This window comes from Anoplopoma fimbria, chromosome 15, assembly GCF_027596085.1.
Source record: "Anoplopoma fimbria isolate UVic2021 breed Golden Eagle Sablefish chromosome 15, Afim_UVic_2022, whole genome shotgun sequence".
In the NCBI taxonomy this organism is placed as follows: Eukaryota; Metazoa; Chordata; class Actinopteri; order Perciformes; family Anoplopomatidae; genus Anoplopoma; species Anoplopoma fimbria.
Genome location: NC_072463.1, coordinates 20550412 through 20576828, shown reverse-complemented (window position 1 = coordinate 20576828; position 26417 = coordinate 20550412). Strand labels below are relative to the sequence as shown.

Sequence of the window (26417 nt, the reverse complement as noted above, 5' to 3'; positions counted from 1 at the left end):
CTGCGTCCCGTAGTATCGCGAGATTTTGTCGTTGGCGTGACTTGAGCTGCTTCTTCCCGGGAAGAGAAGCGTTTCAATTGAGCTAACTCTAACTGTTACGCTGCCACACATATAACCGTAAAGTTAAGTCAGGTCTTTTCTAGGTATCATGTAAACTGAACTTCCTCGCTCGACTAATGTCTGTGTTCAGGTAACTGGTAGCTGAATGGATGCTAACCATTCAGCCGATGATGCTAACGCTATGTGCTAGCTCGCTAGTCGGTCTACACTAGCAGTTGTTTTTAACATTACTGCTGTTTATCCAGAAACCAACATGTCTGCGGAGCCAAGGGCGAGCTGGATACTGACATGCACTACGGCTGCTTTGGTCACCGCCCTGTATGTGCCCTGTGTGCAGAGGACGGTCCCCGGCGGAGACTCAGGTTGGTGCTAGCCAGTTAGCTAGCTCATGCTCTTCCGGTCATGTGACTTTGTTGTGTTGCCAGGCAGCCAATCACGTGGCGTATCGTTGCTGCTGCAGCTGAACGGGTGCTGTCCGTGGTGCTGCAGGTACAGAGGGATACACTTAAAAAAAACAAAAAAACTTTTGCCAATATGAGAAACAAAAGGCTTTGTTCAAAACAACTTAATAAAAGTGTGGACACACCTTCTCATTCAACTACTTTGAAGAATCTAAAATATAAAACATATTCTGGTTTGTTGAGCATTTGTTTGTTTACCACATAATTCCATATGTGTTCCTTCATAGTTTGGATGTCTTCAATATTAATCTACAATGTAGAAAAATATTTAAAAAAATAAAGAAAAACCATTGAATGAGAAGGTGTGTCCAAACTTTTGACTGGTACTGTACATAAACACACTAATACATTTAGAATGTCACATGTGAGTAACGTAAGAAAGGTAAGACATATTATTAGAACACTTTAAACATACTTTGGTTCATAACTTTAGATTGAAGAACATACACAGTTCGCACACCAGCAGCGTTTTCTCAATCTACTATTTGCTATTGAATATATGTTGAAGGCAGACTTGAATGAAGAGTGAACACATTTGAGATAATGCTTGCTTGACAAACATTTCTGGTAAAGAGATAGATGTGTAGGGGATTCTTTGTACCTTGTGCAATCAGAAAAATGACCAAACCACGCTAAAATATCCTCATGCCCTGAGATTATAATTCCATTATTAAGTGTGTGTATATTGTTTTTTATTCTTTTTGCTGTGATTGATTTCTTTATTGGTGAGAGAAAGATACATGTTCTGGCCTGGTGGGGCAACTGAGTTTATATGTTCAAGTAAAAGATGAGTTTTGAAAAAGCGTCTTAAAATGTTGTTAATGCTTTTAGAAGGAATTCAGTGTTATTTTTGAATGAAAGGTTGTGATAAGACTGTTTCTTTGAAATGTAAAATATTTTAATTATGCTCTGATGTCAGGATCAAAGACTAATTTGGCCCAGTGGATTAACATGAGTTTATGTCATGATAATAATCACAATATTAACTTTTACCATTTGACACCTAATTTCAGTCTCCCGCATTGAAACCAAACATGTGTTTTTCATAGTTATTAGAAAAGTTATTGACTGTGTCAAAATGTTGTCCCTTATACAAACGTTATTCTTGAAATATCTTTTGCTGTTCTTTCTTCAGAAGCCACAAGGAGAGAAAAGATAGTAGAGCATTATATATAATACTGAATATACAGCCATGGCAGGTAATATAGACACCATTTGTAATGACAAAGTGTTGTTGACAGCCCATGACTTATAACAATTTGGGTCAGTTTGTTTGAATTTTATATTATGTGTGTGTGCATAAATTTAATTAGCCCTCTTCTGTAACCAGCTTTAACCGTGGTCCCAAATGTATTTCACTCAGTACCTTCCTTTGTTGTAGGCCAACAAATTTTACAACATTCTTGTAATGCAGTTTATGCAGTACTACCTTGCACAATTACAAACTGTGTTTAGAAGTGATAGCAAGGTTACAAACTTGTAAATTTGGACTTGAGGGCATGAAGGCTGTGCTTGTTAGGTTTGCGCTGCTCTGGCATACAAGCTGCTATAGAGGGGAATGCTCATTTTGCAGAATGAAAGCGTGTGAAAAGCTCGGCCAGATATGAGCGAGGGGAGACGAGGAGAGAGCAGGCAATTGGAGCGCTGAGTAGCCCTGCTGCTTGTGCTGCTGCCTAGCGAACGGGGCCTTTGAAAAAATGGCCAGCCCCTTCTCCACAGTGTTTAGGGACCGTGCAGGATGCCCGCTCTGATAGTGCCAGCTGAACACCCTTCTGAATTCTCCAGGTCTCCGTCTCTGTGTCCTAATCTCTTTAGGTGTGATGTGCCCTGGAGAGGCTTGAGCACAGCCCCGCGGGTACGCTGTTGTCTAGGAATGTGGAGTGTGGAAATGATGGGGATTATGGGTAGACTGGTGTGGGTGCCCATGCTCCACTATCACAAAGACTCTTGGCACCCATGCTACTACCCCGTTGAGTCAATATTTTTCCCTTTTTAGTATTGGGGCTGCAGAACTGCATCTCTGTGGCACTGAGATGGATGTTTTGGCTCGCTATTAGTTTGAGTTTTTCTCTGTTGAATGGTGTAAAAGTGTGCCACTTCTGAGGGAAAATAAGTGAAATGAGAAACTGATGAGGGACGAGAAAGTGTGATGTAAAATGATGGCAGGTAACTAGCTGGCGGCTCATGCCAGGTGATATGGAGCTGAGAAAACATTTAAGCTGTGCAGGTGCAGGAGTTCTGACTTCATGGTCCATTAGAGTGATAAGAGTTAGGGCTCCTCATGTGGCAGAAATTTAGGCATAATAATTCACTGTATCGGCAAGGTTGCAAAATACGTGAAGCAGCCAATGCCATCTGAAACTCAGCCGTTCTGTTCTATAATGGCTGGTGCTGCATCAGGGCACATGTCCCTGCTCTTGAAATGTTTATTTTGAACATGTAAAAACACTTTGATGCGTTCTTTGGAAATAACCACCTCTTCTGTGTTGCTGTTTTTAATGTTTAGTTAAAAAACAATTTAAAATACTTTTACCGTTTTAATTTAATCATGTATTAATTTACTAGGTGTCTTAATTGAAGCTTGTATGCTGGTAATAGAATGACTATCCCGACAGTGCTGATGAAGGAAACAAGGCTAATTGGCTGAATTGGATGGATGAGATGAGTACCCATGTAGTACCAGTAGAGGGAGCTGTCTTGAACCCAAACATTTATCAATGTCATTTAATCTGAACCAAATTTCAATTTTCATGAGTGGGAGATGCAAACATTGGGTGAGAAATCAGTATAATTTGAAACGCTCTGGGTGTATTCTGGCACAAATGGGTTTGTGCCCAGATACATTAAAGCTTCCTCAAATAGCTTTTAGGGGTTTTTCTTTTCACTTTGTGCTGCGCCTCACACAGAGCTTGTCACAAAATTGTGCAATTGGCTCTTATTTTTACAGCTTACCTCATTCTGTGACTGTCACCAGCGTTGCCTTTCTGTTTGTGCCCAACGGACTGAACGAGACATTGAGGCATTGGGAGTGTGGGAGCAGGAGAGAGGCACGTAGAGCAGCAGAAGAAAGAGGAAGGAAAAGGACCCTGATACATGGGGAGGATGGGACTGGAAGCATTATTTTCAGATCAGCATATGTGTGTCTTTGTGTGACAGAGCATTGGAGAGGGAATCTAATGGCTTGTGTGTGTGTGTGTGTGTGTGTGTGTGTGTGTGTGTGTGTGTGTGTGTGTGTGTGTGTGTGTGTGTGTGTGTGTGTGTGTGTGTGTGTGTGTGTGTGTGTGTGTGTGTGTGTGAAGACGTGGGATCTGGGAGGCATCGGGGAGGGAGGCATCAGGGGAGAAGCGAGAGATGAAGAGAATGAGCGTGCCGCTTAGGAAATGTCACACTGGGAAGATTTGTAGGTTTTGATCCTGGCAAATTAATGCAAAACCCCAGTGCAAGTATTTGATTTGGGAAAACTTTGGGAGCAGACTTGTCTCTTAATAATAATTATTGGGTTTACATTAATTTCCTCCCCTATTCTCTTCCACAGGAGAGCTGATCACCACTGCTTGTGAGCTGGGGGTAAGTATTAGCTGTATTGTTTAATCAATTCACTCATTAACTCTTATACGCATTAAGGAAGTTTAATTAAGCATGGGCAGAAAGCAGATTAATTTACTTTCAGTCCACAGGTTTTTCCCCTTCTTTTCTATACACTTATTTTACTAAGTTGCAAGTAGAGAATGCTATAATTTGCAACCCGTTTTTCAAATCCAATTAAAGTCAATGGTAAGGCGATGGCTTTTGTAGGCTTTGCCTTATGTACGGTATAAGGCTTATTATATCCACCCCTCTTTTTTGTGTGTGTGTGTAAGCCGCGAAGAATGAACTAAATCGGGTTAACAGTTATAATAAGTTTTATTATTTAATAAAGTTTATTACGCTGCTGTGATCCTTTTAGGGAGGCTGTGTCGGTGTCACTATGCCAGTAATCCTGCCGTTAGTGCTGCAGTCCGTGTGGCCTGCCTGTCTGCCTTTCAGGCCTCCCAAGGGCCTTGCAGTTCGTCCCTGGGCCCCAGGCTGCTGCCCCCCCCCCCCCCTTCTGATCCCAAGAGCTCCAGAGTTCTGCTTCCCCATGCTCCCTGTGGCCTCTGTCCCCCAGCTGTGCTTTTGCTGCATGTCTGTCCTTTCCTGTTGGCCACACAGTCCCTCCTCCACATGCTCTTTACTGATGATACCTACGTGTCTCACACTAACACTTAGTTCACCGAGCTGTCTGCTATATTTTTTTTTATTCCCTACATGACATAATCTCTTTTGCTCCTTGACTTATTCTGACCTACATGCTCTATTCCCGGCCCATCCCTCTAATTTTGGGGCAGCTGTATCCATGTTTGAATGCAACCAAGGAGCCTTTGCTGTGTATGAGGTGAACAGTGAGGTAATAGCACTCTCACCTTTCAGCTCTGTTCTCATTTGAAGAGCTGCCCCTTCTCCCTGCCTGCCTGGCTCGTGTTATCAGTGCCAGGGAATGAGTCTGTGTTTAATGACTGAGCCGTTATCTGGGTGGAGGAGACTTAGCGGCTAATTGCTGTGATTGCTAAGATCCCCCAGGCGAGAATGACTGCGGCTTGGAGGTGGTTTGGGGGCTGGGGCTGGCGAGCACCACGTGCTGCACCACGGGCTCTAGGGGGCTGCACTGTCCTTGGGCAGAGGCCAGAGAAAAATAAATGAGAAGAGGTGGAGAGAAGGGCTCTGGTATCATAGCAGTCAGTTTGTCGTGTCTTGTTTTTCCATAACGGCAGCTCTACAGCACACAACTACTGGCATCTACAAAGGGCAGAGGAGCAGCGAGATATCCCACTCAGTCAGAGGGGACTAGTAAAGTTAACCTTACTGCTTGACTCATGTTTCATGGTCACCTCCTATGTTATCACTCTGGCTTTTGTTCTTTTCACTCATATATCTTTTCACATCCACACTTTTGCCATCATAGCTTGGCATCCACACAAGTACATCTTGAGTGAGGCATTGCCTTGCTGTTCTCTTGAAGCTGTGACTGTATCTCTCATTGCATCTTGGGATTTCAGTTTCCTACCTCGTTGTTTTGTTCTTAGGTGGCCCATCCTCCAGGATACCCTGTCTTTACCCTACTTGCTCGCCTGGCTATGTGTCTTCTGCCCTCACTCTCTCCAGCCCACAGTGTCAACCTGATGAGTAGCCTGCTGGGGGCTGCAGCGTGTGGTACCCTCTGCATTACTGTCTGCAGGTAGGCATAAAAATATACATTTCCATGTCTTTTTCCACAATTTTTTGTCGTATTTCTTATTCCTTTGCCATTTTTAAGTAATGTGCTCCAATAAAGATATGTATTTAAGTCACCTCAGCTTGTTTGTGTATGTCTCAAATTTAGATTTTGGGAAAGCACAGAGAAGCTTTCCCCCTTCAGCAGAGGAATCTGGCAGCAGACGCCTAGTGACAAACTTTGCACATGCGTCAATCTGTATAGCAAAAGTCAAACAACCGAGGGAAGTAACAATGAAAAAGGACATTTTTTGTGTGGAGGGGGTCTTCAAACATTCCCTTACTGACGTTGTGCATCTTGATGCTGTCTGGAACAGAGAGTGGTATTTTTGGGTCCTGACAGACTGGCAGCGTCGTCCCTGATCCTCTGTTCAGTATTCAGGAGCAGAGCCCAGCCGCACTCCTCCCTCCCACCACCCTGCCCTGCCTGTTTACCCATCAGCCACCCGTTGTGAGCGTGCGTGTGTGTATGTATATCACAATTATCGTGCCCTCCAACCCCCACCCTGGTGTGTGTCGTCCCCCCCCCAAACACTGCCCAGCGTGCTCCCAATCCTGACATAGCACGATTTCTTATCTCCCCCTTCTTGCCTCCTGGATGACTAACTCTGCTCCTCCCTCTCTCCTCTCTTCAACCCTCTCTCCCCTCGCTCAGGCATGAGCATAGTTAACGGTCTCTGCATTGCCATCTATCTACCACCCTGCAGTTTCGCCTGCTGCTGACCCTGTCATGTAGGAGTATTTTACCCCTTTCCTCTTTGTGTGTGTGCGCTTATCTCCCATGGTTGGCTGGACTACCTTACATCACCCTTTTGCTGATCTTAGTAATTTTCTACATCACATTGTTAGTGGCAGCTTAGTGTCAACATTTTTCCTTTGTCCCTGTTTATGCATACTGGGGCATTTTCAAGCATGTCATATACTTGTAATTTACTCTCCCAGAATAGGAATTGTTGAATATGATGTAATTTCGTCCTGCTGTACATCTTGGCAGGCTGTGAGGACCCAGTGATGGTGGCGGAAAAGCAGGTGAAAATGGAGTGGTGTGTGTTCTCAGGTGCTCAGCACTGGGCCTACTTCCTGTGTGCTTGGCCAGTGTTTGCTAGGTGGCAGGTGGTCCGGAGTAGGTCAGGGTACAGGGTCAGCCCTGCTGCAGTAGGGCAGGGGCTTGGGAGGCTGTGCTCCCCAGGGGACTGGCCCAAAGCCCAGACTGCATCAGTCTTTTTAACTCTGAGAGACAGTAAGGCGAGGGCCCTACTGTCTCTCAGAGGTGAATCGAAAATTTGCCAGTTTCAACCACACTTCCCAGAACAGGAAAATAATAAAGAGAGGACAGCAAGAAAGGGAAGGAACAAAGTGCTTCTTTTGGGCTTCCTGACTTTGTATCTGTACTGCCCTCCTAGTCTTAATAGATTGATGAGCTACCAGTCAATTGGAGGATTGAACTCAGATCTTGACCAGACATTTACAGATAGTTATTTTAGGCCAGAAAATATTTATGCAGTCTGGGTGATATTTGGCTCACAGAGTACATGTTAACTGCAGCCCTGTTTGTAATCTCTGGGGATTTAGATCCAATTTTGGATTATGGTCAAGTAAAAAGTCATAATGAGGACCTCCAACCCCACCCACTCCTCAAAAAGGGATGATGGGTAGTGAGGACTTCAGCCAGAGTACACAGTCACACCATATAAGCTCTTAAGTATGAACGTATAATCTAAGCTTTCAATTTGAAAAATAAGCATAAAAGGTTTTAGTCATTATCTGCTCAGGGCCTAGTTTGGGATGAGCTTGTGGCTGTAGATCAGCTGGCAGACTCTGCCTGGTGAGGGGTTACTGGAGAGGGCAGAAGATGAAGAGGGGGGTTTCCGGATGGTCAAGACCCCCCTCTCAGTTCTGTCACAGAGGGCATTGGGGGATTTGACCAAGATGACTGGCATAGATGTCAAGCCACATCCCTGCAGGGATTCTCTGGCCAGGCCTTCCCCGCACATGAAATGCCAAAACTGACCAGTCGACACCCATTGGTACCTTGTCTATCCTAGCGGTGACGCCAGTTTGCTGTGTCTTTTCCCAACGTAATTAAATTATGTACTTTGTTGTTTTTGTCCCTTTGAGGCCCTAATAAACTTTTTCACTACTTCTTATTTTTAGGTTTGCCTCAGATGAGAAGTAGACTTTCCCCCCCGCAAACAAATCATCGCTTTGTGTGATTTATTTTCAGATGGCAAAATGTATTGAAGTTAATACGGGTACTTGAAGGCAGTTCTCTCAAATAGTAAATTGTAAGACCTTGAAATTCATCTGGAGTATACCCAACATGGCAAGCCTTTGATGTATCAATTTAAATTAGTCGGCCCGATTGCCTTGTTTAATGTGGGGGAATGTAAGTTGATAGGCTTGAAGGCCACTTCTCTCTCTTGCATAAGTTTAAATGTAGCACTTAGCCTCCCTTTGATTTGTCAATTACAGTTCTCTTGGCTTGATCATATGGTTTGATGGCCAAATTGCATGTCTTGTTATGTTTTCACACCATGGCATGACAAGCCTTTGAGGATGGTGGACGTAATGATAATTGCTATCGATTGCACTTGGAGGTTCACAGAAAGAAACATTTCTGCCTGTGGAATGCTAAAGGCCTGAGCCGTGAGTCTCTAGAGGAATGCACCCTTCATAGCGGGATAATCCAGACAGCTCGGTATTTTCTGCTCTCTCGTTTCACAGTTTATCTGCTAAAGCTGCTCTGAATCTCTGCTACCTGAGAAGAATCTCTCTCCATTCCCGAGCTTATCCTGAGAAACCAGGAGCAGACACGTTAGCGTGCTGACAGTCATCAGAACGGAAAAACAACCTCGCAACGCTCAGTCATCAGCACTTTTTGTTTGGTCACATGATTACATAACAGGGCTGTTGAAGCGCATCAAATGTGCCTGGACTCCCCTTTTCCCTGGCGCTCTCGAAACAAAATGCACACCTGCTAGAGGCTCCCCCACCAGGACCTGGCCCATGTGGCACAGCTGATACCTCAGTGGACCGGAGGGTGGGCGTGGTGCCATCCCCTGCCTTGTGCTGCGTCCCCAGCTCCTTATAAGGACCTTCACCATATGGTCCTGGTGGCACCTTTCCTCCTCGCTCAGGTGTGTTGTTTTTCCACAGGGTGTGGGGTTGCATGTAACTTGTTGGGGTCACGTCAGGAGCAATGTGTGTGGGAAACGTTGTTTTGCAGCCATTTGGGTAGTTTTGTTCTCGGAAACAGCTGAGTTTCGTTGGGTAATGTTCTCACCTCTCCCTGCAGGTGGCAAAGCTGCCCCTCCCTCTCTCATCTGCTGTGGTCAGATACAATCTTCATCCCAAGTGGCAATAGAGAAAACACACATTCCTATTTTCTTCTGAAAACGCAAAAAGACAATTTTACTTCTCTGGACCTTTTGTTCCATTTCTGCCGTATCTCATTCTTCATATTGTAGTCCAACAGACCTCCTTTACTCCCCCCATCCTCAGCATGACCAATGGTTCCCCCAGGACTCATCCTCTAATACAGTTAAACAGATGTCTAATGAAGATGTTATTTCCTCATTACTGGTTATGGGATGGGGATGGAGAGGAGGAGGAGGAGGGAGGGAGGAGGGCTAGATAGACAGCAGAATACAGTACCAGTTTAATATTCCTTTCGCCCGTGGGCTCGAGATTGTGTCTGCCTCGGACGTCAATATTACATTCCTCACCCACCACAGGCAGTCTTAATAAGGCACCAGGCACGGAGACGGATCAGACTCGGCAATTACAATTCACCCAGAATTAGTTAATGGAATCTATACAGCGACATTTATGTATCACTGGTGTGTGCCTAATGACTCTGTTGGAAAAAAGCAGCAATAAAAATGGCATTCAGTGAATTGCATAAACACAGGATTTTTGTAAATTGTTTTTTTTCCCCCTCTTCCTGTAATTTTTGTGTGTTGGGTGGAGATTAAGATGGCATTCTGGAAGAAATTGTCATGTCAGTGGCTGCATTGTTTGAGCAGAATTGTGGTGATTAATTTTACACGCACTTGGAGCACTGGAGCTCTCTCCTGGAGGAGGGGTGTCTGAGCGGGAGCGTCGGGACCCTTATTTGCCCTCCTCTCTGAGCAGACAGCCTCTTCTCCGCACACCGGATGAGGCAGGAAAGACAGGGAAGTGATTTAGTGACTTGCTGAAAATGAAGCTGTGGTATCCTAGATTCCAATATACTGTTTTGAAAGTCGGTTATAAAAAGTACTATGGCTGGGCAATACTTAAATAAATATATTATATGTATTATATTTACCTCAATATTAACAATGTATTATTTTGGTGATGGTTCTTTGGAAGATAATTTCACACCAAATAATTTTGAAAAATGAAAAAGACATGATACAAACAAGTAGAAGCATTGGGTATTCACACAGATAGTACTAGCCTTACAAGTTCAAAATAATACATTTAATATGCATCATTACATAATAAACGACTGGGTAGTATGGCTGATATTAATATCAGGATATTGGTAAGAAAGGATTTTTGATATTTATGGGTATCATGATATTGCAAGTTTATGCAAAATTACATATTAAATAGTAAATGCAATTAATTATGTTACACTCTTATGCTCTTCGCACAAAAATAAAGGCATTAATAATATATAATTCTTTCAGTCTTTAAATCATTTAAAGGGGCACTTCAGTGATTTAATATTGCACTTACATAAAGTTAGGGGATTTAAAAGAGATTAATTTAAATAAAGAATTGTCAAAATCGGAGCAGCAGGGGCCGAGATATTCTGACATTTAGTGGCAGGTATAAGTCGAGCAGACATTATACATCTGTTTTCACAGGCTGATAAAATAAAAACACAAAATGATCATACGGTCAAGATACAATACCACTGAAAGACATTATTGCTCGGCCCTAATCCATACATTGACTGTCTTTAAAACACTTTGTCGTATTTGATTTAGTATTTTGTTTTGTAACACACATACATAACTTATTATTTAAAAGCTTAAATTTGTATATCAATTGCTGCTTGGCTTTGAAATGTCAAAGCAGTGCACCAGACACTTACTGTCACATAATAGCTACTAAGTACCCTGCTAGTGTCCCTGCCAGAGGAGAGCCCTGGGGTGTCAGCGAGGGCCAGCTGGAAACCTCTGTCTGAGCCCGAGCAGGCCACCTCCTCTCTCGGGCTCTCTAGCCTCTTCAGGAATGTGTGATTCTTTTCCAGCGCTGCTCCCCCAAACCACCACTCGGTTAGAGAACAGCGCAGCCCTGATCCACGATGGCACAGCTGTGGTATTGTCTGTTCCCCAGGGTGGTGTGCGACAGTGCCTCCATTGGCCAGCTCCATTGTGAAGCCTCAATAGTGCAGAGTGCTGTTGTAGGCTTTTTTGTGTGCTGTTATTTAGCACAGACGACTGGCGCTGGCACGCCTCTGGCCCATACTGTAGAACTGAGGGGGTAAATGAGGCAGGTCCCATTTTGACACTTCAAAGTGATTTATACTGAGCTTTTGTTGTGTCCTTGAAGGGGGCATTGCTTATCAGAACCCGCTGTATCATTGTCATTCATTCGTTTTCTATTTACCTTTGATCTTTCGTTTCAAACCTGGTTTATGTATAATTTTGTATGACATATTTTTTCTTCTTTCTATTTTACCATTTTCATTCCTTATGTTTGATTTTGAGCAAAAACATTTTTAATAATTGGTAACTTTTTTTTTTTTTTTTTTTTCAAACAACTCACATTATTACCAAGTTTGTGCTTCATTCCAGGCTTCATGCACACTATTTGTCAGTGGGTTAATTACCCAAGTGATGACACAGACATTTTGGCAGAGTGGATCAGTTCAGGCTAGAACGGTCTCGTTGTCAGCCATGTTATTCTCCTGCCACGTCTCAAGCAGGCCATTGCCACTGAGCCACAACATTTCAGCACAGCAGCATCCTGCACCGCATTGAGTTGTGATAACAGGGAACACGGCCACACTGGTGTCAGAATGTGTCCTGCTTTATCTGTGCGCCCTGGGAGCAGCCATCCTGGAGAATGAGCTGTGGAGAGGAGCGGAGAGGCTGACTGGGACCCAGGTGGTCCCGCGCAGACAGACAGGTCATTTACAGCCTACACCTCACTGAGCTCTTACACACTGACAAGCTCTAACAGAGAGATTTGTCAGGCACTTGGGGAGAATAAAGAAGTTGAAGAACAGGAATGTGTATGTGTGCATGTCTGTGTGTGTGTCTCTGAAAATGTGACGAGTGCTTCCTGACTATCAGACAAGGCTTCAGAGGCAGGGACACACTGGGTGCAATAACCCCGTCCCTGGATCCCCACCACTGTTGTGCACCCAGTGCTGCCCCCAAATCAGCCCCCCTGCGAGGTGTATGAGCTATGGGTTAATTGTCATGCAGGGAGGTAAAATTATGGGTGCGGGGGGTCTCTGCACCTCAACAAAAGTCCCCATCTGCCCCCTCCACCCCATCCCTCTTCATCCTTCCTTCAAGTTACAACTAATTCCTGGAGCGGTGCAGTGAGAAAGACGCTGCTATCTCTTATTAAGACCCACTCCTAGGCGCCCCATCAACACAGTCCACCCCCTCTTTAAGTGCACACACACACACACACACACACACACACACACACACACACACACACACACACACACACACACACACACACACACACACACACACACACACACACACACATACATATTCATTCACCAAGCTCGCCTTACAGTGAACACAGAGGAAAAATAGTGGAGGGAAGGAGAGAGAAAAACCCAAGAAAAAAGGGGAAGTAGTCAGCAAGCAAGAGTTTTTTTTTTTCCACCCTGCTCTCCCTCTCCCTCTCCTTTTTTTTCCTGATTTACCGCGCTTTCCTCAGAAAGCTCCATTGTTCCCCTAGCCTAAGTCTCATCAGGCCTTTTGTGGCTGACTATCACAGCGGCAGGCAGAGAGCTGGAAATGTATAAATGGTATCATGCCTTGTGATTAATGGCGGTGCTTATGAGTCAGGTCTGATAACGGCCCTGCTCTCTACTCAATTTCAGATACCGTTAATGGAATCTGTCTTCTGCGATTGTAATGTGAGAGCGCCTAATTTGCTATGGAGCTTGAAGCTGTCACCGGCAAGGGATTGTGGGGTCATAAGGGACCTGGCAGCCGTTTGGCCTGCAGCTTGTATCTGCGGTGCTGAATAGAGCAGCTCTCTGCCTGTCAGTTAGCTGATAGGCTGATGAGGACTCTAAGCCACTCCACACAATGGCGGAAAGGGCCATACTGCCTGACTTCCCTAATTGTCGAGCCTGCTCATATTTCAGAGCCAGCATGCCGAGGACTGGGCTGCCTTTTTTTTTTTTTTTTTTTTTTTCTCCTTTCTCTTTTTTCCCCCCTCTCTCTTCTTGAACTTTTTTCTTCCCTTTTCTATATTTCATCCTTTATCCCGCACACTGTCTCACCCCTTTAACGCACCCTCCTCTGCAATATTTTTCTTTTCTTTCCCTTCGCCCCATCATTTGTCGCCTCTCTCTCTCCCCCTCTGTCTCTCATTTTAGTAAGTGGTGGGTCTTAGCGTATGACAGATTATCCCAAGTTTGCTTCAATTACCGCAAAGGAGATGGAGACAGTACAGGAGAGGAGGAAGGGGAAACTTTTGTGCACACATTATATTTAAGAAGCTGAGGATAAAGTGCTATCGCTACCACGGTGGTTTCTGTGCCAGTCTGCTCGAGATCAACCGGCTGCTGGGAAAGGGGGGGAGTTCTCATGATATGTGGATGGCCCAATTCACTGAGTGTTTTTCAAGGTCCTGTCCGAGAGGCAAACTTGGGTCAAGGGAAGATTATAATGGGTCCCCAAATTAGTCTGGTGGAAGTGGTGGCTTTTGTTACGGCAAAAATTACATTTTGTGTGAAGCTGCTGACTTTGTTGTTTTGCATTTTTTTGTGTCAGAAAAGTGTAACTTGGATCGAAAAAATACTAAAAAAACACTTAAAGTTCTGTAGCCTTAAAAAGTGACTCAGAAAAAGTAAGGCTTGGATTGGTATATTTGATTATCTGTTTACTCAGTTTGCTTGGAATCAGTTACTGAATGCGATTTTAAATCCACAAAATATATTCCTAGTTTTGTTGTTTATAGTTGTTTATAATTATGAAGGCGTCTCCTCTCTCACTGTCAGGTTGACCGGCCCCGGCCCCGGAGCAGTACTGGCTGGAGGGCTGTTCGCTGTGTCCAGGCTGAGCTGGCAGTGGTCCATGGTGGCAGAGGTCTTCACCCTCAACAACTTTTTTGTTGGTCTGCTCTTCTTCCTGACTGCCAGCTTCCACTGTGCTAAAAATGCCGTCCAGAGAAGGAAGGTAAATCTTCCACCCACTTTGACCCGTCTTTCAATTTCCTCTGATCACTCCTTAGATGCCTTGTTAACATAATTTCAAATTAAACTCACAGTGCTGTAGTAAAATGTTTGACCTTTGCCAGATTGCACACTGGGGAGCACTATGCTGTGGCTTGGGGCTCTGTAACCAGCACACCCTGCTGCTGTATGTACTGGTCATCATTCCCTGGGTCCTTCACAGACTTTACTCTCTCAGGGTAAGTTGTTGGTACTTTTTTTTATAAAAGCTAACATAGAATAGAGTCTAAATGGGTGTTTAAAAAACCCAAAGACAGGCAAGAAAGGGATGATTTTAAACATATAGTAGGTATTGTTGGCATCCCATCTATGGTGAAGGCACTTGCCATGCTCAATATTAAATATAAAGTCATGTGTAAAAACGATGATCTAAATCTGAATTTCTTGAGACGCTGCTTTTTTTTAAAATTGAGAACATTTCTCTCCAAACGATATCAACAGGAGCTGACTTTACGGGGCCTTGTGTCTCTGGGAGCATTTTTTGTAGCTGGCTTTCTGCCGTACATCTACCTGCCCATCTCCTCCTACCTCAACACAGCCCGCTGGAGCTGGGGGGATCAGACCACCCTATCAGGCCTGCTAACTCACCTGCTGAGGGCTGAATACGGCACCTTCAGTCTGGTACGTGCTGCTTGACCTGCTGTAATAAAATAAAATAAACACACTATAGATTCTTTTAATTATTTGCCATTAGGTTGTACATGTGCTCTAGTCACGTTTCATCGTGTATACCAATTGTTTTCATTGAATTCTTTTTGTGTTTGCAGGCAAAGACGGACAGCTCTGTAAACCTGACCTCAATGCTGAAGTGAGTCTGCTCGGCCCTTTTTCTCTTATTTCCCTTAATTGCACACATATTTGAAATACTAAATGCAACTATTTATCACATTTTTTTAATAGAATTGGACTGTTTAACTCGAGGGGGACGTGATATAAAAAAAAAAAAAAAAAAAAAAAAAATCATTACATCATCACATACAATGGAACACAGTATAATGTAGCAAATTTCAACCTCTGCATTTAACCCATCCTCAGTATTAGGAGCCAGGGGCAGCTCAGTAATGGCACACATGATTCTAGAGATGGAGGACCAGACCACTGTTTGTGCTGGGTTTGGTGTTTTACTACAGACCCTCCAATCTGTTCTGAGAGCCCAGAATCATTTCTGCAGCCCATCTCTCTCTCCCCTCTCTTCTCCCCAGCAGCTTTTGTTCTTCCCATTCCACTCTCTCCCATCAAAGCAGAACTGAACCTGCTTAGAGGGCCAAATCGCTGTGTTCTGTTTCTCCAGCAGTTTGAAATGATCACTCAGCTCTGGTGTTTAAGCGTGACAAGCTGTGATGACAGACACTGCAATAGAGCTGGAGAAATTGTATTTTTCCACTCCAGCAGCCCCCCACCTCCTCCACCCGATTCCCTCCCCTGCTCCCTGCTTCCACCACCACCGCAGTCATCCCACTCCTGGTATCTTTCTCCAGCTGACGGGATGGGGGTGCATGTGCGTCTTAAGACCCCCACTACCAGCCCCCCTCTGCCAGGCACCCACCCCTTCCCATCACCCCTGCTGCTTGATGGACAAGCACACCTTCAAGATGGGGAAGAGAGGCGAACATGACAGGCATGTCGCACTGGAGACGTAAACCCACTGGAGAAACTGACACACACACACACACACACACACCCACCCACACACACACACACACACACACACACACACACACACACACACACACACACACACACACACACACACACACACACACACACACACACACACACACACACACACACACAACCACAGGCTGGTGAGCACACTCACACATAGTGTACATTGGGAGATATAGAGACTCAATAAGCTGTCAAATAGAGATGGGTATTAAGGAAGAGGCAGGAAACTATCTCTCTGCTCTGAGCAAGCGCTCTGTGACTGACAGGCACTGTGAGGAGAGGATGGGGCAGCGGGGGATGGATGACACAGTCATTCCTATCTGTCAATCCGATTGAAAGAAGGAGCGAACAGGCCAAGGAGTTTGTTTTGACGGGGGTTGGAGTGCATTTGATAATTAGTGTCCTTGAGTTCTGTAGCAGGGAGGGTAATTGAGCTTGTCTTTGGTGTCCATCATAAACTGTAAGCCATATGTGTGTTTGTGTGTGTGCAGGGCCCAGTTGGACCACTGCCTGCAAGACCTTTCACTTCCTGCTTTGGTGCTGGCAGGAATAGGCCTCCTCCTCTCCCCATGGGACAGGTAGGATGAGTGAGACGCCGGCATACAAAACACTAAACTCTGTCACACACATCCCAGCAGCCACTTCAACCAAAATCTAATCCCTTGCATTAAAGACAGGGAACAAAACCACTGACAAAATGCTGATCTGAGTAAAAGAGAATACAAAAAGCCACTGAGGCACCTAACTGTCAAGATGTCGCAACGCTCCACTTTCAAATCAAGAGAGGTTGATGTGTATTTTTGTGTACAAGTAAATCGCTGCTTGTACGTATCTGTATGTGGCAGTGTGATCCAGTAATTCATTACAGCAGTGCCTTTGCTGGGGTCTTTGGGGTGGAGCTGATAAGGCCTAGCGAAGCCCTGGGCTCTCTAGTGCACCGGCCACCCCCCGCTTCCCCCTCTCCCGGGGTGCACTTTGATAAACATGGCTGCATTCACACACAGATGAAAAAGAGCAAGGTCATTTCATAGGATGCCAAAAGGAAGCCATGCAAATGCTAATTTACCCAATGTTAAAATATTGAGTGGAATTATTTGTTTGAAAGAACATCAGAACATTTTATTATAAGAAAAATCAAGATTTTTTTATTGTTACTAACGAAGCCCTAACGAAGCATAACATGTAGACAAAAAGAGAAGCACAATCTTGACAGTATGTGTTAGAACCCATTAGATCAATTTGTTGGAAGGAAAACCAAAAGTAAGTTTTAAGGCTTGAAAGTGTCTCTTTCGGTTCAGATTATGATTTGTTATTGCCACAAGGGTCACATGTTTTGTTTGTAGGGCATAAGTACATTTTACAGCTGTACTGTAATGAGGTTGTGATTCAGCGTTTGGCACCAGCTCATTATGACTAAGTCTGCATTAGGATCTCAATCATGCACCTCTTAGCACTCTGGAGTTTACATTTGCTCTCAGGCTTGGGATCTCCATCCCTGCATTCATGTTTCTAAGGATTTATTCAAAACCAGTATATTTATTACCTTCAAAACAGACATCATAATATGTTAGGCTAGATATATATACAGAACAAAATTAATTTAGTATAATGAAAATGACGACAATGATTTGTATACAACTTGTGGCCTTTCTTATCCTAGGAAATGTCGCTCAGTGTCCTGGCTGTTTGGTGCCATGCTGGTGGTCTACTCACTGTTTTTTGCTTGGAGAGCCAACCTTGACATCAGCAGCCCCCTACTGCTTGGAGTGGTGAGCATGAGACTACAACTCAGTTTGACATCCTCTCTCTAAGCTAAGGTGTTTCTCTTGTTTTTATTTACTGGAAGGGGTCTAAAATGTGTCCTTATACATTCAGTTAGGACTCAAATTAAATGTTCATGTATGAGAGAGCTATATACAGTAGGCAGTACACACATGTAGAAATACAAGCACTGAAACAGAAGTATATATTGACTCTGATCCTTGAATGGGTCCTTTGGTAAACACATGACTGGAATGAGAATCAAAACCAACTACAAAAACAAAACTACAAGGAAACACTGGTGCATGTGTGTTTGTCTGTATTAACATGTACGCTCACTTCCTGCAGGTTGAGCGTTTCTGGCTCCAGAGTGATGCTGCAGTGTGTGTGCTGGCAGGCCTCGGCTTGAGCCGGACGCACACTGAGCTGGAGAGGAGGCTGGGCTGTGGGGTTGTGGAAGACCACTGGATGGGTCCTCACCGTGGCTCTACTAGCACATATGGTGCACACCAATCACAGGTGAGCATGGCACTAAGTTAAAGTAACTAACTTCCTGTTGGGTGTGATGAAAACATACATTATTGCCAGTAAATGTCAACAATATTACATGTCTTTCAATGAAACAATGACGTGATTTTTGTGGGTGTTAATATTCATTTTGGGTGAACAGTTTTGGACTCAAAGTCTTTTTTACAATAGCCCTAAGAGCTCAACGCACTGCAAATAGCCAACACAAGCAAATAAAGAAACATTCACCAACCTGTGACACATGCGCAGCTACAGAGGAAATGGCTACAAGAAGCTCACAATACGACGGGAGCTGTTTCCAAGGGAAACTGAAAAGTAATGCGCATGGCAGGGACACGCTTGTTGTTGCCACGTTTTGGTTTTGTGAAGTTATTGAAGCTGGCAATATGTCAGTGGTTTTGGAAAATGACCTAAAATATACATCTATTTCTGCTTATTTTCACAGTGTGAACTCATGATTCAGATATTACTGATTACAGATCTGCAGTTAACCTAGCATGTTAGCCTGCTGTTTATTATTAGACTGCCAATTAAAATAATAAGACACAATCCACACAATTAATGATGAAACAGGCTAACCTTTTGTTAGCTGGCGATGTAATAGTTACTTTCAGAACCCGTAATAGAGACAAGCAGGTTAAATTGCAAGAAGGTTTGGCTGACTAATAAAATGATGTAACCCTAGCCGGCGATCCTTCAGTTAACTTATCTCTAGGGTGGAAACTTATACTAGTTAGATAAATGTGCCTGTGGTGTTAAAGTGTCCCTAGAACAGTTTCTGTTTATGTGAGCTTCTTGCATTGCGTTTTTTCTAAATGCTGAGCATGTGTTGTCAAGTTGGTGAAGATGTTTCCTCATTTGCTTGTGTTGTGTCTAATTGCAGTGCGTTGAGCTCTCAGGGCCACCATACTGTTTGCTTTTGGGTTGTTTCACTTCAAATCAAATGGAGCCAAAAAAACAACTGCCCTTAAAATACCATTTTCTGTGAGGGCTCAGACATAAGACACATACAGTTTTGTACAACAGGAAAGATTGTGATCACAGCACAACCAGGAACTTGACAACAAATACACACAAACAGGTCACGCATAATTGTAGCTGCATTGTATTGTACTTCTCAGCTGTTGGTGATTTCAAGCTCTACTAGTGTGTCAAGCTGCTCTTGTTGTAGAGTTTTGTTTGGTGGTCCAGATATCAAAAATAAGTCAGATTCTGTACAATCTGTGAGCATTAATCTATGGAATCAGTTTTACTTTACAGTATCCCTGTTGCAGTAACTACACTAGAGCCAAATGTGTCCTAAGTAACTTTTAAATACTTTTAATGAGTAAAGTTATAGTGAAATAAAAACTCTCCTCTCATTCTAGTTCCTTCTGAAATCCCCTCGCATAAGTTTTCCCTGAGTCAACCTGATTTGTTTCTCCTCTGAGCTTCATACCGCAGGTCTGAACTCCACATGTCAGGTTTTTTTTCTGCTCACCCAATGGTAGGGGCTAAAGAGAGGCACGGTTAGCACATAGATTCCACTCACAGGGCTCAGTCTGAGATGTTAGCTGTCCGAGAAGGCAGATTACACCAGCGTAGTGCTGGGGAGTGCCAGACAGCCATCACTGAGCGGCTTTGATCAAGGGGAGAGCATGGCCTGTGCTGTCAGACCCATCACACCTGTCTCCCCACGATTAGATAGGCAGCCAGAGCACTTTGCAGAGGGGAAGGGGCGGGGGCACTGACAACTTACCCTCACAGCACCTTGAAAGCGTACCTACAAACACTCACATACACACAGTTGTACACATATCACACACTTCTAAGCTGGAGAAAGGCTGCACTCAACCCTCCTTTTTAAGTTCAAGTAAACACAACTTGTGTTTTGATGATATTATACAGTATGATGATGTATGTTTCTGATAATCCTAAGGGAGTGCGATCAGAGCAGAAACAGTGTGGTCGAGAGGTTCGGCAGGGAGCTTCTGGCCTCCGTCCCAACAGACTCAATCATCCTGACGAGAGGAGATCTGCCCGGAAACTCTCTGCGCTACGTATACTACTGCCAGGGTGTACGGCCCGATGTACGCCTGGTCGACCAGGAGGTCAGAGCTGGGATTTATCCACTGTCTTTGTCTTTGTTGAGCTGTTGTCATGGACATTTTGATATTTGATACAAATCTAAAGTAAGAATTAAGTAATATTAAGAACGGTTCAATTTCAGAACCAAAAATCAACTTAAGTAATTCAATTAGTATTTCAAACATAGCAATAAAAAAAAAAAAAAGGAATACTTACTGGCCAACCAGAAGTTAAACATTATAGCATTGTGTGTATTTTATTGAAATTTAATGTTCTTGACAAAATTGCTTTTATCTCTTTTGGTTGTCAGTAAGTAAGATATAATTCCAAAAAGGATGATTTCTGTATTTAAATTATATTATAATTCTAAATTATATCTTTGGACAAAATGACAATTTACCTTGGCTGTATCATAACTGTTTGAAATTCATACAAAATACAATTACAGCATTTCAATCATAAAGGGTTTTATTGAAAACAAGAGCCTCCAACTTTAGACTCTTAGGTGAGAAAATAAAAACCCCTCTGATGACCTCAAATGTGGAGTAAAAGCCACTGAAATAGTCAATAAGCCTTTTTCTATAAGTGAATTGTACACCCATAGTTTAAGGGATACAATGAATTAAACAGAGTTGGTGGTACTCTTTCTTCTCTCTAGATGATGACATACGCTTGGTATGTGGCCAAGCTGGCGCAGCACCACCCTGGGGTGCTCTTTCCTGGACGCTGGTGGGACCCAGTCCACCCTGAAGGGAGAGACACCTTCAGTCTGGAGCAGTTTCTGTCCGTCAACACACAGTGAGTCACAAGGAGAGAGCCCAGAGAGATCAAAGGGTGGTCTGAACAGATAAATGGAAGAGTGTAAAATGGAGAGACAGTGAATTGGGAGGGCAACAATGGCCCAAATGAACAAGTGGGTGATCTAATGAGGCAGAGATCAGTGGGATGAGTGCAGGGAGAAGATAAACCCATGGAACCGTTGAGGCCATAAAAGGAGTTTGATGAACTAGAGAAGTCGACTAATCTACTTGATTTGGTTAAACATTCTCTGGTGGACTCATTGCTGCCCCCTGCTATCATCTCACTCCTCCAAGAGGAATTGAGACACAGAAACTGGCTGGAGACCTGTTAATACCAAGCCCACCAGGGGGCAGTGTTTGCCAGGCCAACATGCCAGTCTCAGTGGGGCAACACCGACCTGTGGGATTAACCCTCAAGGCCCGAGTCTTTGGTGACTGGAGGGAAGCTAGAAAGTGTTGGGATGTGAGAAAGGGTTTGTCTACATGCTGTTTCTTTGTCTCATCAGCAGCAGTTGCCTTGCGGAAAGAGGGGTGTTTACATGGATATAATAGAGGAAGTGAGAAAACCTCTTTTGGATGTTTTTTTGCAGGAGACATGTGTTTGCCTGCATTGGGCTACCTGAAGGAGACCCGAGCTGGGAACGTAGCTTCTCTCGTTGGCCCCTGGGTGTGTGTGACTACTTGGTGCCTGTTCAGCGGCAGTTTCACCCCGAAAGATGGGCCCAGCGAACTCGCAACATCTACAACTGGAGTGAGCCACACAACAGGTGCATACACAAATAAACACGATCATGAACATCTCCCCACAGGTAAGGGTTTTACCCCTAAACATACAGTTTTCCCTTTTAAGTCTCTTAAGCCTCTTCAGTAGAGGTTGAAAAAAATCGCCTTATTCCACCCAGTTTGAAAATAATATAGGTACCCTGTATAAACCTGTTCAAACTCTCCATTGAAGCTATATGATGTTAACATTGAGTGAAATATTCAAACCCAGAAGTCAGATGTTTTTTTACACTAGCACCAAGTGGAAATATTCTCCTTATTCTGCATAATTTTATACACAAAAAAAGTTAAGCCTGACATATTTATCTCTGAAAACTTTGTGAACTCGACTAGACTAGACCATCTGTAGGTTTGAACACTGTTAAGCTCCACTGTAGGAGTTTGTAAAGACTGATCCAGTGGCAAGTCAGTGTTGTTTGCAGAATGTAATTTCCCGGAAATATAGGAAGAATCCTTATGCATATTGCTTAAACAACTCATGATCTTTCAATGACTCTAGAAATATTCACTCAGAAAGATAATGAACCCCAACTAATGAGTCCTCACCGTGTATTTCATCACCAACACCTCCTCGCCCCCTCGTCTCTCTGTGGTCTTCTCAATCCCCCTTCCAAAGACTCCACAGAGCTTGCCTCAGTGAGGTTTTCCTCTGTTCTCCGTGCTGTGATCCAGGTCTTTGTGAATTCAACCAGAGCAAGACATTAGGCCCTCAGCATTCTGAAATGAGACTGAAGATGAAAAATAATGAGTTTCTTATTGCATTTTGTCAATAACTGTGTCAAAAGTGAAATTAGTCAAAGCTCCATATTCTGTTGCTGTTGCCAGCAGCCCTTCATTCACTCAGATATCCACGACTGAATACTGTGACATTATTTCCTGCACCCTCACGACAAGCGTGTCCGCCGATGCCCACAAGCCAAATATTAGCTCGGGAACTCTGCTAAAATATTCTTTTGAAGAAGAGGTCAAGTGTTTACAGTCAACAAAGTGAAAAAGGGAGATGTGGTTTAACTCCATGTCTAATGTGCTCGCTGGTATTGTTGCTCAGTCATTTAATGTTTATGCAGCAAAGATTGATATTTAGTGTATCGAAACCTGCACAGTCGAGTGGAACAATATATTCACATAAATAATAATTTATAGTAAGTGGAACTGTGCACAAGCCAGAAGCTGTTTACATTTAAAAATGTTCTGTTTTTTTTTCATGTGTGAGCAGTTTCCATCCGGCGTCCTGGGAGCGTGTTGCTAATGAGGAGATGTGGCAAGCCAGGTACAGCAAACTTTTTACAAAAGACATTGGTTTCATCTTTAAAGAGGTTGTATACTTTAGTGTGCAGATAACAAGATGAGTCACGATGCATACTAGCCCACTAGAACATCTCCATAAACCAGTCTTGTGTGGTAGAGCATCTACATGTACATTCTATTTGGTGGCGGCATCTACATAAATCACTCCATTGGAGTGGTGCGTCTGTGAGTGTGGATCTGCATGGCTCATCCATCCAGCACTTAGCCCTGAGCCTGCGTGCTTTGTTTCAGGATGAAGACGGCTTTCTTTCTGTTTGACCTGGCAGAAAGGATGCAGGGAGAGGGGAAAGCTCGCCTCTTTGAGCTGTCTTACACTGTGAGTCTGACCTCAACAAACACGTAACAACACTCTCATTTACCAGAATGGAGCAGATTTAAGTGCATCACAAAGCAAAGTATGACATATACATATTTTTTTTTTATGTAACATCTGTTATTGTGTCTTTGTCCTGGGCAGCTGTATAAGGAGATTGTGGAGGCCCACTCAGACTACCCTCCAAACTGGGACAAGAACTTGGCACTGGCCTGCGAGAGGTTGCTACGATCGGGTCACCGGGGCTACAGTGCAGACAGCCTGCTGACCTGCAGCACTCAGCACTTTAGTCTCTACTTGGAGAAGGAACCCACAGATCCCCAGACACCTGCCATACGCGCTGCCATTACTGACCTGCTCAAAGAGAGGGACGAGCTCCGCCACAGCCGGAGGCAAACCCCATGACAAGACCCAGAGATACCCACATGGAGCTGGCACACTGAGAGTGTGCCCGGAGCCCAGCTGATGTGCAAGGCACTGGGGACGAAGTCTGAGCCAATGTACCTCTTCTCTTGGTTTGAAGGTGGTGTTCCAGAAGGCTAGAATGATGTTGAGTTAAAGTTTTGGCTCAATGGACTTGGCCAAATTGGACTTGGGAGTAAGGAGGAGTGGTGATGCAGACGTACTGGAACTCGGTTATCAAACAGAACTCTGCACAAAGGACAGAGAACTACAACTCAGCAACGCTTCATCTGATGAGCGTTTACAGTTGACCATGGACAGAGCATGACTTCGGGAAGCCTTGACTGACCCCAATCAAACTGTGCATGCTCCACTTAAAATCACCCATTCGATTGCTTTATCGTTATATCTAGTTCTTTTTTTTCTTTCCTCTTCTGCTCTCACAGCTTTTAACGTGCTGATTATTTTTGCCTCAGACAGTGCTCTACTTCTCCTTTTCTCACATTAGGACGGCAAGGCCGAGATTGAGGGAAAACCAATTTGGGGGCAGAAATGGGGGATTAGAGCGACTGTTTAATCTAGGACAGACTTGTGCTGTACCACACAGTCCTCACTCCGCATAACGGGCACTGCCCACCCACCCCTCTATCCTTCCATCAGTCTATCTTAGATGGTCCTTTAAATGTTTAAAAACTAATGGATTCGATGGGTGTTTTTTTCTCTCTCTTGCTTCCTGACGGGAGGGCTGTAATCCCTCATGGATTTATATGAAATGTGAACTGTCACAATGCCAGGGACCCTTTTAGAGGTGCAGATCCATGTGAATGTGTGTGGATTTGTGTTTTTATGTTGATGTGTGCGTGAGCACGCCTAAATCTCAGTCCAAGCCTTTTTCCTGCCGGAACTGCATATAAGCATAGTCAATAAACTGATCGACACACTGAAAAGCAAATTACTTTGATCATCATACAATAACAAAATAATGCAAACTCTGGAGACACATGAAAACACGCAAGACCATCAGCCCATCATCCCACCAGCTCAAGGGGCTTTTAGCCCTGTGAAGGTTGTTGGAGAGACAACGTAGCATGCAAACACAGCGAGTGGACCAGAGTCATTTGTCTTTGGAGTGTTTTCAGGGTCCAAGACCTCGGTTACACACTGTTTTTGTAAATGTTGGTTCTTAACCCCTCGGCCATGATTTTTGTTGCACAGAGCTGAAACCAGTCTGTTGCTATAAGGTTCATATAGCACTGCTGGAGGAGCCTGCTGTTTGAATCGCCACTAGAAAGCGTAGGGCAGTATAAAGTGCATTTGTAGTTTTTTCAGAATGTAATCTTCCCTCTCTGTTCGCAGGGCTGGTTAGCGGCTGTCAGATTCGACCTGCTGTAGCACTGATGGTTTGGTTTCTCATAGAAAGAGGGAAATCTGTCACTCTGCTTTTTTTTACAGATTCAAATGTTTCAATAAAGATTCTGTTTATTTTATTACATTTTTGAAAACATTTTCCACAGTAGACGAGGCCTCATATATATCAATATGGATCATATTTTTCAACCAATTTTAACCTCATGTACATATTCATGTTTGTTTTTTTTGTTAACATTACAAACATTTGCTCTCACTTGTCTCGTGCCCTCCTGTTGTTTTTTTACTTTACTTTCTTCCTGTCCTCCCCTTTGTTTTTATCCCTCTCTTGTCTCCCACCCTCTCATCCCCTCTCACCCTGTCTTTCCCTAACCCCTCTGTTTCTCTCCTCTCCCCTGTCTTTGAGAGTCAGTTGCCCACCCTAAATCAGCAAGCTGCCGAGGATTGTGGGAACCCATGGAATCGCCGTGACCAGGGATGCAGGCAGGGAGCCACGGCAACGCTGGAATGTGGGGCGTCTGAGGAGATAAGAGCTGTGAGCCCAGCCAGGGAGAGGGGAGGGATGCAGCGAGAGAGGAGCAAGGGGGGGGGGGGGAGGACGAGCCAGAGTGAGGAGGGTGAGACGGAAACAGGGAGTGCAGCAAGTCTGTGAATGGAGAGACAGAAACACAACACCATAAACAGCCCAGAGAGCAAGACAGAGTGAGACAGAAAGAGGGGCGGAGGACTTAGGGGGGCACACACTGGAGATGGGAAGCCAGCCTTATTCCTCTTTGCATTTCATTTACATCCCTGGCCGTATCGACCAATCGGATTGGGAGCAAAGCCCAGGGCTTAGGAGGGGAATAAAAAGACAAAATGCCTTTGCTGCTCTCATCCCTCCCTGATAATACCCCTTCTGTTTTTCTTTTCTCTTTTTCTCCCGTCTATAAGTAGATACTGTCCGAAATGCCAGCGGAAAAGCGACACCTCCGCTTGCTGTGTATCTCAGATAGACCGAGCGGGAGCAGGGGCTGAAAAGACAGCTTTAGCAACTGGGCCTATCTCCTCTCCTCTCCCTGGCTGGATGGAGGCTTGGAGTGGAGGAAGGCGGAGGGCTGGGGTGTGTTGGTTAGTGTTTGGGAAGAGAATAGAGGGTGTGAGAGGCATGATATACTCAGCTGGCCACAGATTTTGCA

At 44.2% G+C, this 26417-nt stretch overlaps 1 protein-coding gene across 1 annotated transcript; it reads left to right on the top strand.

Annotated features, from left to right (window-relative positions):
- Positions 1-25433, top strand: tmem260 (transmembrane protein 260). The gene is given in 18 exon segments (XM_054613962.1): positions 1-190; positions 306-422; positions 4057-4088; positions 5624-5775; positions 14008-14185; positions 14307-14420; positions 14683-14862; positions 15009-15049; positions 16401-16487; positions 17570-17678; positions 18019-18119; positions 18121-18189; positions 20117-20288; positions 20924-21063; positions 21656-21832; positions 23065-23118; positions 23388-23472; positions 23614-25433. Coding segments are annotated over 17 exon segments (2061 nt in total). The 5' UTR covers positions 1-190; positions 306-313; the 3' UTR covers positions 23875-25433.
- The last annotated feature ends 984 nt before the right edge of the window (positions 25434-26417 follow it).